Raw genomic sequence first — 19,455 nt, 5'->3', positions numbered from 1 at the left:
AAACACCTACGGCCACAGAGACACACATTCACACACAGGAATCCCACAAAACCACAGAACTAGAAACCATAAAATATATGAAAATGACCTTTACGGTTAAAATAAGCCCTGACAATGAACATCCCAAAATGTCACGGAGCTGGTTTTGTGTTGGTCACCTACTGCTGGACATAGGGCCTGGCCTCAAGAGTGGTTTGTATCACCAGAGAGACTCTGTTGGAGAGAACTTTTTATTTGTGAGTAGTTATGGGTCGGAGGTAGGTTCTGGGTTTGGGATGGGGGCATGTGCCCACTTCCCCTTTGGGCGATGGGACCCCATCTTGTCCAGACCCGTGCTGGGCCCGGTTTAAGTATTCAGGTCCTCTTTATAAAATGTGTATATAATTCTAAGCAGTCTTCCTTAATTAATTAATTTGGTTTTCTAAGACAGGGTTTCCCTGCGTAGCTTTGAAGCCTGTCCTGGCACTGCCTCTGTAAAATGTGCCCATCTCTGCCTCCCAAGTGCTGGGATTAAAGACATGAGCCACCGTGGTTCAGCCCAATTCTTTCTAAGGGCAAATGGTTGAGAATTCCGGAAATGGTTAGCCACCTCTCCAAACTTCTGGCCACACCTTGCTCTATTATTATTATAATAATTATATTATTATTATTTTTAGCATGCAAAGAGGCTTACAAGTTACTGTAAGAGACAACCTCGTTTTACTGGATCCCAATTTTAAACAAGCCTAAAGGAGGGAAGTTGGTGGGCGAGCTCCCTTCGGGTGGGAAGCTCGGGCCTGGCTCCTCGATCCCGCTCGCCCACTCTCCCGAGCCCTGTTTCCTTCTCAACCGCACACTTGCTCTACCCACGGGGTCCGAGACGGCAGCGTTCCGCGGGATCGCGGTGCGAAAGGGCCAGGCCGGAGGACTGAAGTCCCCCGAGGGCAGGGACAAGAAGCCCAAGCTCTGTGCGAGCGGCCAAACCCCCGGCTCGATCGAAACCCGGAAGACCTTTGCAAGCCGGCCGGGAAGGGGAGGGTGTGGCCGAGCGCCGGTCGCCGCGCCGGGGGCGTGGCTTGCGTGGCCGGGGCGGGGCTTAGAGCGGCTGCGCTGGGCCTGGGCGCTCCGAGCTTCCCCGATAGGCGGGGTGGTGGGCGTGGCGACGTCGCGTGACGCCATAAAATGGGCGGAGCGAAGGTGTAATAAAGCCGGCCGGAGGGCGCGCTCGGCAGTCGCTGGCTGCGCGTTTGGTCGGCTGCTTTGCCGTTTTGCTGTCTCGGTCTCTTCCCGGAGCCTGAGTCCGAAGGGGCACGCGCGTGCGTGTGTGTGTTGTGCGAGGGACAGCGAGACTCGGGCCGGGCGGTCCCCGGCTGCCTCTTTCCCTTAGCCCAGGCGGCGGCAGTCCGCACCCTTGTTTGCTCGCCGCCCACTCGGTGTGCGGAGTGCGCCGTCTTTTTGATTTTGGAACTTGTGAGCTTTTTTTTTTTTTTCTTTTTCCTTCCTTTTGGCTTGGTGCCTCCAGGGCTGGTCTCCCCGGCCCTTGCCTAACCGCTTCTGACCCCGGTCACCAGCCCCGTCCCAGGTTGCTCCCCCTCCCCCGGCTCTGCCCCTTGGCCCCGGAGGGTGGGAAGCTTTGCCCAGCGTAGCCGCACCTGCCTCAGTATGCTTGGGGTCAACGACCCTCCGCTTTTTATAAAAGACATTAAGGCCGGACTGAAAAACTTAAATGTCGTCTTTATTGTCCTGGAGATAGGTAAGTGGGGTCCGCAGCCCGCCCCACGCCCTCGAGCGCTCGGACTTCTCCCCTCCCCAACCCCCTCCCGCACCCCCACGTGCTCCCAGCCGCCCTAGGCCGGACTCGGCTCCTACCCCGGGACAGAAGCCAGTCCTGTACCGTGTCCTAGGAGGGTGAGGCAGCTGCCCTGAACGGCCTCGTTATCTAACACATCTCTCCCCCCCTCACCTTTGGATTTTTATAAATCTTCACAGGACGCGTGACCAAAACCAAAGACGGCCATGAAGTGAGATCCTGCAAAGTAGCTGATAGAACGGGCAGTATCACTATTTCTGTGTGGGATGAAATCGGAGGGCTCATACAGACCGGGGATATTATTCGGTTGACCAGAGGGTAGGTGTGCATAAATTGGGGTTAGGTGTGGGGTTGGCCGGGTTATGGGGTCCGTCCAGCCAAGTTCTCAAAGTTCTTAAGTTGCCTGGCTCTTCCATGGGTTACTTCAAGAAGCCGTGAACTGTTTTTTGTGGGCAGAATTGGCCTCAGCTCACCTTTTGCGGCTAAGCGTATTTCAGGTACAGAACTAACTCCTCACCTCCAATTGGAAAGGTTCGTTGTATTTTTTAGAAATACCGTATGTGAGTTCCTGAGCCTTTTTAGTAGGCGATTAAGACTGCACTGCCTTTATAATCGGTCCATACATTTGATACAGTGTCTTCCAAATCCTTCCCTTTTTAGTGCCTTGAAGTCCCATCAACAGTTTTTGTTTAGGTGGTGTGGGCATAAACTCAGTAGCTGGGAATTTTGCTCTTTTATCTTCCTTTTTTGGAAACAGTGTCTCCTGTATATTCCAGGTTGTTTTTGAACTTTAAGATGTCCAGGAGAAAGAGCTTGAACCTCTGACCTACCTGCCTCCACCGCCCAGGTGGTGGGATTACAGGCATGTACCCAAATGTCCTGGGGATGAGCCAGAGGCCTCCTGCATGCCAGGCAAGCATTCTGCCATCTGAGTCCTAGCTTGAACTCAACATTTTCTGTGGTCATATTTGTACTCAGGAAAGGTGAAGACCGTGTCTCAAATGACTGTGGAAATGATTTCTTCAGTGAGATCAGTGTTCTTACCCCCTCCCCCAAGCCCCCAAATACACAGCAAGTGGCAGAGGGTGTCTGATACCTTCAGACCGTTTAGTTGGCAACAGAGGTGGAGCACTGTTTTTCATCAACTTTTACTCTTTTCCCCAAATGTTAGTCTTAAGAAAAGGCCAGGAAAGAATCTTAGAAATCTGAAAGCCTACGTGATGAGAATTGTACTGATTTTATTGGTCACTACCAGGAAGATAGTTGGCAGTTGATGTTGGCTCAGAGAAGCCTTAAGTTCCCCGGGCAGGAGCTCTTTGACACTGTGGTGCAGGCCTTGCAGCATTTTCAGGAAGTGAGGTAGAGTGTCATCAAAGCAGGAAGTGAGAGTCAGGACTCAGACATCTTATTCTCAAACACTGAGTCATTGTGACACGACATTACATCTTTGTCACTTCAGCCAAGAAGAATTCCTTCTTTGGAGGCTATGGTGAAGACCATAACAACCACAACAATAATGATAGCAGTAAATATCTATTCTAGGCCATATTTAAGCCATGAGGTAACCTTGGTGGTTGAACAAAGAAACATTGAAAACCCAGACTTTGGTCTGATTCTGGAGGCGAGAGACATGGTGTTCTGGGGAAGCACACACTGCTGCGCCTAAATTATCAGTAGTTGGCACAGGGGAGCTGCTTTGCTGTCAGTGAGGACTTGCTCTCATTGGTCAAGTTCTCCACATTATCTTTTAGAAGAAAATGTTACACTTTCTCGAACTGTTGGACTGCAGTTAAAATTATTTTAAAACACAGGCACCTCATTTCAGCAGAAGGGACGCTTGTAGGATCCTCTGCATTGCACGTTTAGAGGCAAACACGCATTTTCTACACTCTGTAGACTTCGCCATGTGGAGCTCAGTTAAGGGGAAGAGGAAGTGGGAGGAAAGCCAGGCAACAGAGGAGTTAAAGTGGGTTCTGATGAGGAGCTTCTGGCAGCGGAAATTGAGTGTCTGTGTTGAGTTCTTCCTGATTCAGCCTTCCCGGTCAGGTCAGCTCACCTTCCTTTAGCTAGCCCCGTGCCTGGCTTTCCAGTTCCTCCCGAGGCTGCGACAGGAAGTGGCTAGGGTTACTGGGTGACAGCAAGGTCAAGCCCAGCCTGCACAGCGTAGGGAGCTGTCTGAATATAAGGCTTTTATTAAAAACAGGATCTGGGAGCCTCGCTTAGTGGCTGAGTGCTTTCTGAGTGTATGTAAGGAAGGCCTGGGTTCAGTCTGTAGCAGTGCCCAACATTTTCTCCTAGGGTTAGAGTTGAGATGATTACGTCATAATGTGGCAGTAGAATTTTCTTTGTATCATTTCTCAGAAGAGTTACACGGGCTATATTTGACTTGACATGGTGGGTAGAAAGGTTGATTTGCACTTGTATCTAACACAGAAACACACTGGGAATGAAATAAAGCTCTACGTTCTTCTGAAAACCCCATCTGTCCCCCCCCAGGTATGCATCAATGTGGAAAGGATGCCTGACTCTTTATACTGGAAGGGGCGGTGAACTTCAGAAGATTGGAGAGTGAGTATTGGAATGCATCTCGTGTGACTAAGTTTCCAATAATGTCAGCAGAATAATTGGTGCAAACTCTAAACTGCCTCCTTAGCCTTGCACACTTGATTCCTGCTGGAGGGAGGTCACTGGATTAAACCGGTCAGTACTCAGGTGTGTTGAGAGCAGCCCCCGTGGGGCCGGCCCTTCCTTTAGTGTCCTGTGTTAGGGATTACAGGATCTGGCTAGATGTCATGCATAGGGAGATGAGCTCAGGGAAGAACCACAGAAAGTCACCCACTCACTGGTGGCTCGTCTTTGTCGGGGCCCATTTAAGACGGTTCCAGACGGGGTCTAGTTTCTTTTCAGAGTTGAAGAGCTAAGGAAGCCCTGTGTCAACAGGGTGCCAAGTTATGTTGTCAGTTACAGAAGCCCTGGGCTGACTTGTGGCTTGATAGCCAATTACCTGTCTCAGCCATGTAGAAGTTATTCTTTGCCTTTGATTCTCTTTGCAGGTTCATGGTGAACAAGAGGGATTGTGAGAGAATCAAATAATTGGGTGTTAATTCAGGATATAGTTATTTAGAGGATTTTTTTTTTATCGCAAATTAATTGGATTAGCTTGCTAATGTTAAGGTAATTCTTTGACACCGAAGGTTTTCATTCTTGTAAGTTAAGGAGGTTATACAAAAAACGTTTGGGAATCATTCTACTTGGCCTTTGCTTTGTTGCAGATTTTGTATGGTGTATTCAGAAGTGCCGAATTTCAGTGAGCCAAACCCAGATTACAGAGGGCAGCAGAACAAAACGGTAATTAATCCAAGTACATGGTATATTGTTATGATTGAGTTAATTCTGTCGGTAGGCTAAACCTCTGATGTCCAAACTGTGATGAAAGGAATTGTGAAACAATCTTGAGAGGATTTGGCTCAACAGATAGACTTCTTGCCAAGCATGCATGACGGCCTGGGCTCCGCCCCCCTGGGCTCCGCCCCCCCTGGGCTCCGCTCCCCAGTTCTTTACCAGACTGGCATGGTGGTACAGGCCTGAAGTCCTGTTTCTCAGGAGGTTGGAGATAGGAGGAAAGGTCAGAGCCATCCTTAGCTACATGGCGAGTTTGACGAGTTGGGGACTATGAGACCCTGGCTCGACAGAAGACATCTCTAAAGTAGCTTTTATTCCATAGATTCCGTGAGTCCGTATGCTTTGTAACAGTAGATAGAGGTGCTGTTTAGTATTTTTCAGAGTAAAGGTAATAATCAGGAAATACTGGGTGTAATAAAAGCTATTAAGAAGCTTGGGTAAGATTTCTGAATGCCTTAACATTGCATGGACTTAGAGAAATCATTAAATATCGTGGAAAACCACTTTTGAAGCCTTAAAGTAAAATATATATATATATATATTTTTTTTTCTACGTGTGTTACTTGTGTCTTCATTTGCCGAACTTGAAACTTGTTTCAGGTGCAGAATGAGAAGGATAAAGGGAGCGTCAGTGCGTTTGGACCACTGGGTAAGACTTTGTCCGTGTTTGTGACGATGTGCAAGCATTCCGTACAGGGGAAATTCTAATTTTGTGTTAGATGGGAACGCTAGTGTAAGCAAGAACACTCAGATAAGTGATTCTGCAGAAGTTAGAGAGGGTGCTTGTCCAGGCCAAGTGTTGAGCACCCTCTGTATTTAAACCCTGCTCTCTTGATTAGTAGGAAGACTATTTTTGGTAACCCTCAGACAGATCTTTTATTTTTCTGTGTTTACAAATGCATATGATGTCGTGGCTGTTTATAATCTGTGCAGAATTGCTAGGTCTTCTGGCGCACTGGGACCTGTCCAGGAAAACGGTGCTGTAGAGTAGCAGCTGGTGAGACAGAGAGAGCGGCCTTTCTCCCGCAGACCTCACCGGTGATTGCCGGAGCCTGTGTCTTTTGGGAAGCATCCTTCTGTGAATGGAGTTCATTAGGGCAGCTGAAGGCTTTTGTAACCAGCTCACCTTGTGGAAAATCTGTCTGCCAATAGTTTGATCACATTGGAACACTGTGTTTGAGTCAAGCCCTAGTTCTCAAACAGTTCTCTGCCTCTCCTCTGATTTACATACAGGCAGTTAATGATTTTTTTTATACTCTGTTCCTAATTTTATTGCTCATTAGGTTTTCTTCCTTCTGTTCATTCAGTACCGAGGTCATGTATTTGGTAAAACAGAGGCCCAGAGCCCACTCTTTTCCTTATAGAATAAAAGTGTTTGTTTCCTGTGATATTTATAAGCTTTCACTGTGTGTAAGACCTTAAATGATTTTGTTTCTGTAGCACAATATGTAGACCACTTCTGAAAATGATGCTAATTTTTTTGAATTCTTATCGCAGGAAATGGTATCCAGACTGGCCCTGAATCAAGAGGATATCATCTTCCATATACTGGTAGAAGCAATGGCCGGGACCCCATCAATCCCCAGCTACCAGGAGCTCGTGGTAGTCAGACAGTCATGACCACAATCAGTAATGCCAGGGATCCAAGGAGAGCCTTTAAAAGATGACCTGAACCAAAGAGACACATGTAGTTGCTAAACTACCTGCCCTACTTGAACACTTAGTGCACTTTTTCATTGCTAACTGTGAAAAGTTTGTCTCTTTACGGGTTTCCTTGTATATTTTTGGTTTGTTAAGAATGGTTGGTTTTTACTGCAAGCGTTAAGCTGCTCAGTTACATCCTTCCTATTGAAGAATAGGAACTCTGAAAGCAGGAACATTTATTTTTAGAGCCAGAACTTTACTGGGTATCACTTGAAAACCTGTCCCTGTTTCAAGGGTGAGTTACTTAAGACACCAGCCTTATATAGCCGTGGTGAGTTTTCTGCCATAGCATTTCATGGAAAATGTTCTTTTGTCTTAAACTGGGCTATGTCCAGCTGAAGTGATCTCCACCCCAGCCAGAAGCCTGACCAGTGCTGGGAGCAGTTTGAGTGCTCGTGACCCAGCCGTGACTGACCGCCTGGAGTGACTGGCCTGCGGTTAACATTTGTCCAAGGACGGAATCATCCTACATTCTTGGTTAATTACCAGAGACCCAGATTCTTTATCGGAATTATGGAATAAAACGTGTAATATATAACAAGTTATCTTTAGAGGAAATCTGTTGAAGATAATGTTCTTACCATTTGTTACAAACATTGAAGAAAAGTTTACAGCGGAGTCCTTGAATGTTTTCTTTTTGACCACGTGGAGTGTCGGTGGAACTGGAGGGAGTTAGCACACTGCAGTAGCGGTAGTCCTTCGGAGATAGGGTCTCCTGTAGCCGTGGCTGGGTGGGAACTCATAGACCAGGTGGGTCTCTGAACTCCAGAGCTTCCTGTCTCCCTCGCCCAGGTGCTGTGGTGAAGTTGTGCACCAGCACCCCAGGCTGGTCTGACTAAAAACAAAACACTTGTAGATAAATGACAGCCACGTGACGACCTATTACAGGTCATCAGGTAGAAGGAAAAACACTGGGATGGGCACGGCCTCTCCTAGAGGAGTGTGCATGCGCTTTAGTTTCCAAACCCAAATCACAGCCTCATGAGCGAGGATGAATGGCTTAAGAAGTATGGACCTCGATTGCAGATGGTAGGGTGGGGGCTGTGTGTTCTGTGAGGACACAGTCCGGTTCCCCGGAGCTGCATTAGCTTTGGTCTGGCTGCTCCCCAGCTCTCCCCTCACCTCACACAATAACTAAGTTTCTGTTCAGGTTCTGTAGCATTTCAGTACAGTCTGTGCCGGGTTTTCTCATTCGTTTAACAGATTTTCAGTTTGCAATGTATTAGGCTCCTCGTGGAGATTATTATAACAGTTGAGGAACGACAGGGAATTCACCTATGGTTTATAGGTGCAGGGCCTTGATGTTATAGATAGTTGGTCATTTGTTCATATGTTAATAATTATAGCTAATTTTATTTTGTGACTTTTTTTTATGGTTTTTGTCTACACTGCTGAGTGCTTCAAAAAAAAGTTACCTAAGAGTAAAAGTAAACTTGTGTTTTGTAATGACAGATGTTTTAAATAAAAATTATCTACAAGTTAATGTTGACACTTTAAGAGGTAGGAGCAGCAGTTCCTTTATGTGTGGGAAGATGTGTTGAAGGTAATTCTAAAGAAGGATTCGAACCTTGACAGATTGAAGTATGGTAAGGTGTGGCTTGTAGGACCCTCCATTCTAACTGCATTCATTTTCTTCCAACCTGTGGCACCCAGGCAAGTCGTGATTAGGAAAAACAGTGGTCCTCCTGAGGAGTTAGGACTTGGATGTAGGGAATGACAGTGACTTCCGGTAAATGATCAGTCGGATCTCGTATGGTCAGAATGTTAATAGAGGGAATACCAGGCTCCGTGCGGAAGTGTCTGTGTGCTCTGCGATACTGAGATTAAGTAGAACATGGCCTAAGATTTTACTTATGAAGGACGCCTCTCTCAGTAATTTGACATGTTCATGTGGTTTGATGTATTAACAAGTTTCTTTTTTCTTAAGGAACACTTCCAAAGCAAAGTGACATCCAAACAGTAGTGACTAATTGCCTTCCCAGTCTGCTTGGCTACCACTCGTCAGGAAGTGATGGAAGAAAGCGTCTGCCTTCCTCCTCTGACGCCGTCCGCCAGCTACCAGCGTTAATACACCTCTCAGCAAGACCCAGTGGAACAAAAACCATTAGTGTAGAAACGTATTTCTAGGGTTGGGTCCCCATTGTTTCCAGGAGCAACAATGTATGATCAGGCCAGCTTGTCCCTTTTGTCTGGCCATGTGCTCAGAGTTGCCACAAAGTGGTCCAAAACACTTAAAAGGTCCAAAGATGTCCAGATAGCCAAACACTCATGTTTGCCTTCACAGAAGCACTTAACCAGCCCAGCTTTCCTATACCGTACCCACTCCCTGTTGGCCTCTTTCTCCAGTCTTAGTAGCGTGGTGTTAAAACTTGAAGAGTGATTGCTTTTAGAGTGTGGTTTGAAATGTTAGCTCGCCATCTAGATATTTTAAGCTGTGCAGTCCAGTAGTACAAACGAGCACCACAGTTTCCATTCACAGAGGCTCTGACGCGTGGTGCCGAAATGCTTTCCTTCTTGGGTGTCATTAGCATGCTGGCTGCTGGCGTGAAGCCAAGCTGTGTGTGTGACTCTTGAGGTTCCAGCGATGACTGGGAAGCCCCGGAAGCAACAACACTTTTCCCAAACAAGCGTATGCCAAGCGCTAAGCTCACTGAGGCCCTCACCTGTGACTGCTGGGAGGCTGATTCTTGTTAATAGATGAGGATCGGATGGTAGCAGTCATTTTCTGTTACAGGGACGGCAGGAGGGGGTTGAGGGCAGAGAGAACTGGCTAGTGAGGTCCTCACACGCCAAGGCCCTAGATGGGGGTTGTACTGGGAGTGGTTAAACAGTTCACAAAGCAGCTCTAATGATTAACACTTGAGGCATGCTTCTGCTGACGCCATATTGTGACCTTTGAAAACAGCCCATCACCCAAGGAAGAAGCTAGAAAATGGTTTTCTAGGCATATTTCTCTAGATGCCTTGAAGTTTGGTTTATTGAGAATATGCTAGAATTTGGTTTCAAAGGCTATAGTCAGGTTTCCGAATGAACAAAGACCTGATAATTCTGAAGCCACAGAACACAGACTCAAAATCAATTCCATTAAGTTACTAACAAGCATTTGTGCATGATAACAGACCTGAAGAATTTTTTTTCTTAACCTTTATGAGGTGTTCAGTGTAATAACATTTAACATTTCAGCCAATAGGTGTTGAAGTCCTTTGAAGAGTCAAAAATACACAACCCAAAACATTAGGGTGTGCCCTGAGCATTGAGGGCGAGCTGACAGTTCACTGTTGACATGTAGTATCTTAGATTCCACAGATGTATTAACACCGAGGGGCTATTGGCATGCTTAAAAAAACCCGTGCCTACCATTTCCAGATAAAGTTAAAGGTCATTGGTATTTTTTTTTGTTTGTTTTTTGAGACAGGGTTTCTCTGTGGTTTTGGAGCCTGTCCTGGAACTAGCTCTTGTAGACCAGGCAGGTCTTGAACTCACAGAGATCCGCCTGCCTCTGCCTCCCGAGTGCTGGGATTAAAGGCGTGCGCCACCACCGCCCGGCCAGGTCATTGGTATTTAAAATTCATTCCCATCTGGATTCAAGCGAGGCTAGCTTTCTTGTTCACAAACTGACTATGGAGTAACCTTGAATACATGTCAGGTAAAGCTCAGATAACATACATGGAGCTTCTCAGCGCTATGAACTACCCTCTGACCTGGAAGGAAGCTTGGGTCGGGAAGACCCTGCATCAAACACTTGGACATCTTTCTCTCCTGTCCTTGCCCATTTCCCTTTCACAGTGACAGCGTGACTTTAGGATTGTTTTCTCATTTCCGTCTGTAAATCTAGAATCTAGAAATTGTATTGAACAGGGAAAGATGTATTTAGAAGGATGTTTCTCTAAAGCACAGACTGATGACGGCCTAAAACAAGCATTTCTGAATAGAGATCATTAGGCCCTCTACATAGGAATGCTGGAAATTGTAAATTCGGTTCAAACAGAATCCCTCAAATTACACCAAAGCTGAGTTCAGGTCTTCCTGAGAGGAGTTTTTACTGTGGTTCAGGCTGGCCTAGAGCTGCCCAACTTAAGAATAGATCTCTATGGAGGAGTAGCATGGGCTCACTGACCTGTATCTAGTTAAAACTGACTTTTCCTCCCTGAAAAGGAGGTTAAAACTTAAAGCACATTTTTTTTTTAAAGCTTTGCTCAGGAAGTGAATGTGGCATCTCAAACTCCTGTCACTCAACTCAATGTGAGAAAATGAGTATAAAAACAGGTTCGGAGGCATTGACGTTACTGGGGATGCGGAGGACACACCATCTCCACCTTCAGGTCTCGGTCCCATCTTAAGCACAATTCCCACCCGAGTTTGAGCCCTAAGACCAAGAATTCTGACCAGTTGGGCTACTTGAACAAAAACTGTCTGCGCTAGAGCCATCTACTGGAGTTACTGAGTAGTATCCGTGAACAAATCTGGCTTAGCTAAGGTGAGAAGAGGGTCCACTATTCCATAGGGTAACAATTTTATCTGCTTTATTCAGGAAATACATGACATTAAGAGGTAATCATAGTAAATAGGTAATAGAAAATTCCCTTTAAGCGGATCAAATATTGAACTGCCTCAGAGATACAGACAAAAGCAAGATGGCACACGCCTTTAATCCCAGCACTTGGGAGGCAGAGGCAGGCGGCTCTGTGAGTTCAAGGCCAGCCTGGTCTACAAGAGCTAGTTCCAGGACAGGCTCCAAAGCTACAGAGAAACCCTGTTTGAAAAACAAAACAAAAGCAAGACCGCCAAGACTGTTTTTCAAATTGTGTTTTACCTAATGTTTAGCTATGCATCCATCCTATGTGTGACCTGTGCCTGCTGAGGTTAGAAGGGCACCAGATACCCTGGAACTGCAGTTGGACATGGTTGTTGGCTGCCATTTGGGTGCTGAGAACTGGACCGAGGTTTGCTGCAAGAGCAGCAAGTGCTCTTAGCCACCGAGTCCTCCCTAGGACTAGTGAAAACCGTCACTAAAGATGCCTTTTGTTGAGAAGGAAGTAGAGCCTGAAGTTGCTCCTAGGAGCTAATCTATTACTCAGTGGTGTTTTATGACAAATGGCTGTTTCATGCCGTTGTATGAGCTTTGCATATCAAAACTCACATGTCAGAATGTAACGTGAAAGCATGGTTTTGAGCGGAAGAGCTCTTGATTTGAGTCTTCCGTTTGCTATTTACCAAAGCCATGACACGAACCTAGCTTAGAACAGTGGGGCAGTCAAGCCCTCTGATGAATCCGAGCCAATTTGTACAAAGCATCTCTATATCCAAGACTCAACAAACACAAAGGCCCTTATGGCTATAGGAAGTAAGACAAATGTTATCATTCCTCCATGCCGTTTGGAAAGAATTCAGACAATATCCAACTGAATATTCGGAGATTTCCGTGAATTTAAAAAAAAAGTTTTTTTGGGGGTGGGACGTATGCAGCCCAGACTGGCATTGAACTCTTGATCTTCCTTCCCCCTTCTACGGCATGAATGACCATGCCCAGCTCCAGGGAACAAGTTTTAAGTTTGTGCACCTTTCCCTGGTATAGAAAAGCACTTACATCACTGATCCACTGCGACAAGACATAGGGTTGGACTTTCATTACAAAGATCTGACCAACTGGTCCAATGGACCAGGCTTCATTCTCCTTTGCCCAAGAGGGTCCCGGACCTGCTTAGGAATGTGAAGTAGAAGAGGAAGTAGAGGGCCAGGTCAGTGGCTTGGGACAAGCAGCAGGCACAGTAGGAGGTGTTCCCACTTACATGACACTACTGCTGTGCACTTGCACATAGAGCAATTTATGACAAAATATAGAATACGTTTCTCATCATTTTATTTTTTATTTATTTATTTTTTTTTTTGTTTTTTCGAGACAGGGTTTCTCTGTAGTGTTGGAGCCTGTCCTGGAACTAGCTCTTGTAGACCAGGCTGGCCTCGAACTCCCAGAGATCCACCTGCCTCTGCCTCCTGAGTGCTGGGATTAAAGGCGTGCGCCACCATCGCCCGGCCTCATCATTTTATAAGATGCTGAATTTTACAGACACCTGTTCTCACTACCTGCCTTTTGTCTCAGCATCTCACCTTCTGTGTTTCACAGTCAATCCATCTGAATCCGTTTCGGACAGTATTATTTTTCTTGATATTCCAACATGGCTATTCATTGGAATTTTCAAGTTTTACTGTAAAATTTATATACAATGAAATGTACCTATTTTAGGTGATCTTCATGGCTTTTTTAAAAAAAGTGCCTTACACTTAAAAAAACCCTCTAGAAATTCTCTGTTATGCTTCTCAACACCTATAAAACCAATGTTCCCTACTAGCCATCCATCAATGTTAAAAATTTTTTTTCAGTTTAAAGGGATTTATAGTTTTAGATTCCTACCTGGAGGCCCAAGCCCTCGGGGCAGACAGTGCTGAGCTGGAGAGGGAAGCTAGAGGACCTGCTTAGTAGTGGCAGAGGGACGGGGGAAGGGCACACCACTCTGACCACTGGAGGTCTCAGCTAGGACCCTGTGGTAGGACAGAGCACCAAGTCTGGGATGGAAAGTTGAGAGCAGAGCATTGCCTAAAAACTTCAGAGTTTTCAGTACAGGTCCTCGGCTCGATTCCCAGACTGTGTGTGTGTGTGTGTGTGTGTGTGTGTGTGTGTGTGTATGGCGTCCCTAACAAACACCCTGTGCTGTTCTGTGTTTTCATAGCATTCGCTGATAGGCTGTATTCAGTTGGCATACCTAGAATACCCACATTGCTTACTTAGCAAAGTTTACCCCTCTGTGTGTGTTTGCTCACAGCACTGAGCAGCTTCACAGCCGGTAGAATTGTTTCTGCATTAATCACATCCCATTAGCAAGTGTTCTTATCACTTGGGGATTAAGGATTCTTCCCTGTAATAGACTAATTTATTGAGCACTGACGATATGCCAAGTTCTACGCTGGCTGGCAAATTCCCTACATTTCGGTACTTTATAAAATGACCCCGTGACGGAGGTGGTATCTTCATTAGAAAGATAGAGTATATTTGCCCGAGATCATACGCGGAGGAAATGACAAAACCCCACACACAAATCCCTGTAATTTAACTGCTGAGTGATATTGATGCATTGAGGCTCCTGCTGGCGCACTGGGTAGGGCTCTGGCAGAGACAGGATTGTGGTTAGTTACTAAATTCTCTAGGCAGAGGGGCAGATGGAGGAGAGAAGCACAGACTTCAGCATTTCACCCAGGATTAGTATGTTAACTGAGCACAGACCTAATTAATCCGGTCTACAGTCAAGTGTCACAGTACGCCAGCAAGGGAAATGTGGACTTTAAGCGTTAGTATAGTGCCATTGCCACGAACCCTTATACACATTTTAAAATTTGGGCCGTGGTGGCACACGCCTTTAATCCCAGCACTCGGGAGGTACAGGCAGGTGGATCTCTGTGAGTTCAAGGCCAGCCTGGTCTACAAGAGCTAGTTCCAGGACAGGAACAAAAAGCTACGGAGAAACCCTGTCTCGAATATCCAAAAATGAAAATAAAAAATAAAATAAAGTCTTGGCCGGGCGGTGGCGGTGCACACCTTTAATCCCAGCACTCGGGAGGCAGAGGCAGGCGGATCTCTGGGAGTACGAGGCCAGCCTGGTCTACAAGAGCTAGTTCCAGGACAGGCACCAAAGCTACAGATAAACCCTGTCTCGAAAAACAAAACATAACAAAACAAAACAAAAAGTCTTACATTCCCCCAGTGCTTGAGAATAGAGGAGAAAATGGCTCCAGATATATAAGCATTAAAGGAAAGACTGATAAATTTTGACTGCATTTATAGAATACAATTAAAACCAAATGATAAACCAGGAAGCATGTTTTATTCATATGAAAAAAAATGTTCTTCACATATAGAAAGTTACAGAAGCAGACAAACAGGAGCCTTTTCAGTCCTGCTTAAAAGCATAAATTTCTGTCTTAGGGTTTCTGTTGCTGTGGAGAGACACCATGACCACCCCGACTCTTAGGAAGGAAACCATTTGATTGGGGCTGGCTTACAGTTCAGAGGTTCAGTCCGTTATCACAGTTGGAAGCGTGGCAGCGTGGTGCTGGAGAGGTAGCTGAGCGTTCTCCCTTTGGATCTGCAGGAGTAAAAGTGACCTTGGCCAGGCTCGAGTGTCTAGGTCCTCAAAGCCCACCCCCTCGTGACATACCTCCAATAAGGGCACACCTAATAGTGCTATGCCCTCTGGGCCTCTGGGGGTCGTTTTTATTCAAACCACCATAGTTCCCAACTTCGTTCATGTGAGAACTGTTTTAAAATAACGCTGAAGTACTCTTCATATTAGATAGGAAAAGCTATGGACATTTGACGGCATGCTTTCTTGGTGACTGAAGAAGCAAGCTCTTTTATTCATAATTTACTCTTGAATTTGCCCTATGTCACTGTGCTGTGGCCGGGCATGGCTCTCTGTAGCGCATAGCTACCAATAGCTGATAGCTGACCTCCCTCTTGACATGTCTTCATCTTCTGTACTGGCCTCTGCTTCAGGAGATGATCAAAGTGATGATCAGTGCCCACCAAAGACGAACCAGTACTTGTACACGGTACTTGCTTCACATTCTTGGAGTCCCGAGGTTTCAAACATGGACAAGTACTAGGTTTGCCAGGGATAAGAAGCCATTTGAGGAACTTCCGGGACAGCCTGCCACCTAGCAGACATAGTGAATCTGTAGTTTATCTGGCTCCAGCTGAGGTGCCAGCCTCCTGGCATCCCGTGATGCGAAGAACAGGACAGGCTGATCCAGCAGAACAGCTGATCTGGAGAATCCTAAGTGCACACCAGCATCTGTGCCTTTTTGAAGTGGTGTGCTATCCGTGGCCAAAGCTAGCAGAAAATAAGACATGCTCCCCTGTATTAGCTTAATATTGTTCATGCTGTTTGTAATTCTATACTTAATATCTGTTTTTATTGTATATAGTTTTGTATTGGGTTTGGATGGCTCTTGTTTAGACAAAAGGGGGAGATGAGGAGGGAAAGCCTTGTTAGCCAATAATCTTTAAGAGGTGGGTCTTAGTTAGGGCGTGGCTTTGCTGGGACACAGGTACAAAGGTGTGCATCTCTGTGTGCACACACTCTACGTCTCTTCCCCCCCATTACTGTGTTTGGATTTCTCGTTTCCTGTTTTGTGAGTTTTTCTCCTTATAATAAATAAAATATAATTGTTTTATCCTTAGCTAGCCTGGTTATTTTCTGCAGGACTTTTCTCTGCAGTATGCTGGACTGCTCTCTACAAAGCTTTGGAGCCGAGACTATGCCAAGGTTTTGTTGCCACACATCCTAAAATGAAGACAAGAAAGTAGCTATAGGACCCTAGCAAAAGTAAAATGAATGAAGCCAGCTATATTAGCCCCTTAAAAATAGACATTATTTCAAGTCTTATAAAAATAAGTATTTGTCTGTGCATTCTTAGTGGGGACGCCTCAAGGTAAAACTAAAGAAGCAACATTCATATTGGTAATAGGATTCAGAAGCTATTATAGGTATCTCTGGTAAGGTAAAATACAGTTTTTGTTAATATCAGCAATCACAAAAAAAAATCCTGTCCAAAAAAGATGCTAAGTAGTCTATAAGTTGTAATCAGCTAGACTTTTCTTGGGAAGTAGCATTATGAAATACTGAGGGCTTTTCTTTGAAATAGACCATTTTCTAGTCCTTGTGTGTGAAGAGTGGTAAGAAGGAGTCTCCAGAACCAGGGCTGTAGCTTCTAAACACTGTTTCCTATTAAGGAGTAAGGACTCCTTGGAGACTTGCAAGAAATGGAGTAAGTAGCTGGAAACATCTCATTGGACTTGAAAGAAAGGAATCTTTTAAAGAATCGTGGCTCATTTCAAAAAGACCAGAGGGCCGATTCAGAGGGCTGCTTTCTTACAAAGATGGAAAATGTGCATCAAGATAATGGCAATAAACTGAAAATAATGTTAAAAATCTATGAATTTTAAAAATCGCCTTTGTATTTTGTAGGGCGCGAAGGCGCTAATTGTTCTGAGAAGAGCCAAAGGGTGTTTCTTTTTTAAAAAAAAATATTTATTTATTATGTATACAGTATTCTATCTGTGTGTATGCCTGCAGACCAGAAGAGGGCGCCAGACCTCATTACAGATGGTTGTGAGCCACCATGTGGTTGGTGGGAATTGAACTCAGGACCTTTGGAAGAGCAGGCAATGCTCTTAACCACTGAGCCATCTCTCCAGCCCCCCTCCCCCCAAGGGTGTTTCTATGCCCCCTGTGAGCACAGTGCTGGAGAGAAACAACAGATCCAGAAGGTTTCTTCTTTACCAGGAACTCCATCCAGCAAGGACCGAGAATATCAAAACTTCTCTAGTTTGTGATCTCTAATGAACTAATAATCTAAGAAATGATCACTGGTGTAGTAATAAGAGCGGCGGGGCTGCGTCCCCAACACCCCAGCCGCCTGCTCGGCTAGCTTTTGCCCCGAAATAATTACACAGACACTGTATTCTTTTAATCACTGCTTGGGCCCATTCTGCTCTAGCCCTTACTGGCTAATTCTGATATCCCGATCAACCCATCTCTAATAATCTGTGAGCACCGGTCTTACCGGGAAGATTCTAGGTCGGAGCTTCATCGCGTGTGCCTGCCCGGGAGCGGGGCATGGCGTCTCTCTCTGAGGCGTCTGCTCCCGAGAGGAGAGCTGTGGAGTCTGACCTCACTTCCTCTTCCTCCCGGCATTCTGTTCTGTTTACTCCACCTACCTATGTCCTTACCAATAAAATGAGCCAAGGCAGTTCCTTTATTAGCCAATGACCTTCCTCCATCACACTGGTGTCTTCGAAAGTCCCTTTAGAAGAGCTGATGAGGACCTTCCTAAGTGGACCAAATGGCCGTTCAGCACACAGTATGGCTGGCCTTCCGTAGGTACAGCTTTCCTGTCTGGTGTTTGCCACAGTGAATCCAACCAACAGTGGATATATAGTTTTGTATTGGGTTTGGATTGCTCTTGTTTAGACAAAAAGGGGAGATGATGGGGGAAAGCCTTGTGTGCCAACTTTTTTCTTGCTATTATTCCCTCGACACTGGAGTCTAATAACTCTTTACATGGGGCGGAGAAGTGAAGGAGTTGCCGCTGCATCCTGACAGCGCCCACAAACTGAGTAAGTAGAGTAAGAGTAATTCTTCCTACGACAGAGGAAGCAGTGAGGTTGGAGGGAACGGCCGTGTCCCTGAAGTCGGAGTGGGCGGCAAATAACAGAAAACCATCCTGGAGTGGAAACCCAGGAACAGACAACTCCGGGGGACCTGGGGGAAACTGCTCAGTAACGGGTGGAAAGAGGGAGGTTGAGACTGAAAAAAAATCTGAGATCAAAAACAAGGGAAGCCCAAACAATAACAATGGCAGTGACGCAGGCCTTTCCTTTCTGAGTCTCCTCTTCAGGGCATTCAGGATATGCTGTTCTTTTTTTAAACATGGTGTGCTTTTATTTTTTTAAATATTTATTTATTTATTATGTGTACAATATTCTGTCTGTGTGTATGCCTGCAGGCCAGAAGAGAGTACCAGACCTCATAACAGATGGTTGTGAGCCACCATGTGGTTGCTGGGAATTGAACTCAAGACCTTTGGTAGAGTAGGCAATGCCCTTAACCTCTGAGCCATCTCTCCAGCCCCAGACCCCTAATTTAAAACAACCATGATAAATCGACTAAGGACCCGAGTGAGAGAACTTGGCACCCTACAAGGCTATGGACATGTAAGAGGAGAAACAGGTACGTTTTAAAAGCCAGAAATAAAAGGCACGAATGAGCCAGCCTCTTTTATTAATTCTTTGAGAATTTCTCGCAATGTGTTTTGATTGTGTATACCCCCACCCCTTGAATAGGTCTAGTAGGCGTTGCTGGGGAGAGGCTCAGTCAGTGCCTGAGGACATTTCAGTAGAAACATCAAGAACTGAAAAGCTTATGGTGAAAGGTGGGGAGGACAAAACACCCCAGCAGCGGACTCAGAACTCCATTCAAGGAGTGTAACTACACACGGTTGTAACGTAAAAGGAAGAGGGAAGGAGCAGAAGGGTCCAGGATGCTTTGGTGTTGGAGCTGGTTGAAGCATATATTTCAAACTCTGCAGCAGCCCTCAGGGTGGGCATGGGGGCTCCTGAGATTCTTTTTTTTTAAATTTATTTATTTATTAAGGATTTCTGCCTCCTCCCTGCCACCGCCTCCCATTTCCCTCCCCGTCCCCCGATCAAGTCCCCCTCCCTCATCAGCTCGAAGAGCAATCAGGGTTCCCTGCCCTGTGGGAAGTCCAAGGACCGCCCACCTCCATCCAGGTCTAGTAAGGTGAGCATCCAAACTGCCTAGGCTCCCACAAAGCCAGTACGTGCAGTAGATTCTCTGATGTGCTAAGAAAGTTGAGAAAGTAGGAAATTCCTCGGTCCTCCCGTCTGTACTAGGGTGCTAGCCTGTACTCATGGGGACCGCAGTGTTTGGAGATGGAGAGGTTCAAAATCAAGCTTTCCTAGTTAGCATCGGGACATTAGTGAA

General features: G+C 45.9%; 1 protein-coding gene across 5 annotated transcripts; it reads left to right on the top strand.

The window, feature by feature from the left end:
- The first annotated feature begins 219 nt into the window (after nt 1–219).
- LOC142839898 (SOSS complex subunit B2) lies at nt 220–8,343 on the top strand. Of its 5 annotated transcripts, none has more exons than XM_075956300.1 (6): nt 220–236; nt 1,969–2,107; nt 4,286–4,357; nt 5,062–5,137; nt 5,792–5,840; nt 6,689–8,342. In XM_075956300.1, the coding sequence occupies exons 3-6, from the start codon at nt 4,296–4,298 to the stop codon at nt 6,856–6,858; spliced, it is 357 nt and encodes a 118-aa protein (XP_075812415.1). In that variant the 5' UTR covers nt 220–236; nt 1,969–2,107; nt 4,286–4,295; the 3' UTR covers nt 6,859–8,342. The 5 variants fall into 5 exon arrangements, with proteins under 5 accessions (XP_075812415.1, XP_075812413.1, XP_075812414.1 ...); XM_075956298.1 differs by lacking the exon at nt 220–236 and adding an exon at nt 1,199–1,732 and having other exon boundaries at nt 6,689–8,340; XM_075956299.1 differs by lacking the exon at nt 220–236 and adding an exon at nt 1,200–1,449.
- Nucleotides 8,344–19,455: the final 11,112 nt, after the last annotated feature.

Source organism: Microtus pennsylvanicus, chromosome 22 (assembly GCF_037038515.1).
Source record: "Microtus pennsylvanicus isolate mMicPen1 chromosome 22, mMicPen1.hap1, whole genome shotgun sequence".
Taxonomy (NCBI): Eukaryota; Metazoa; Chordata; class Mammalia; order Rodentia; family Cricetidae; genus Microtus; species Microtus pennsylvanicus.
This window is presented reverse-complemented; position numbering and strand designations above follow the sequence as displayed.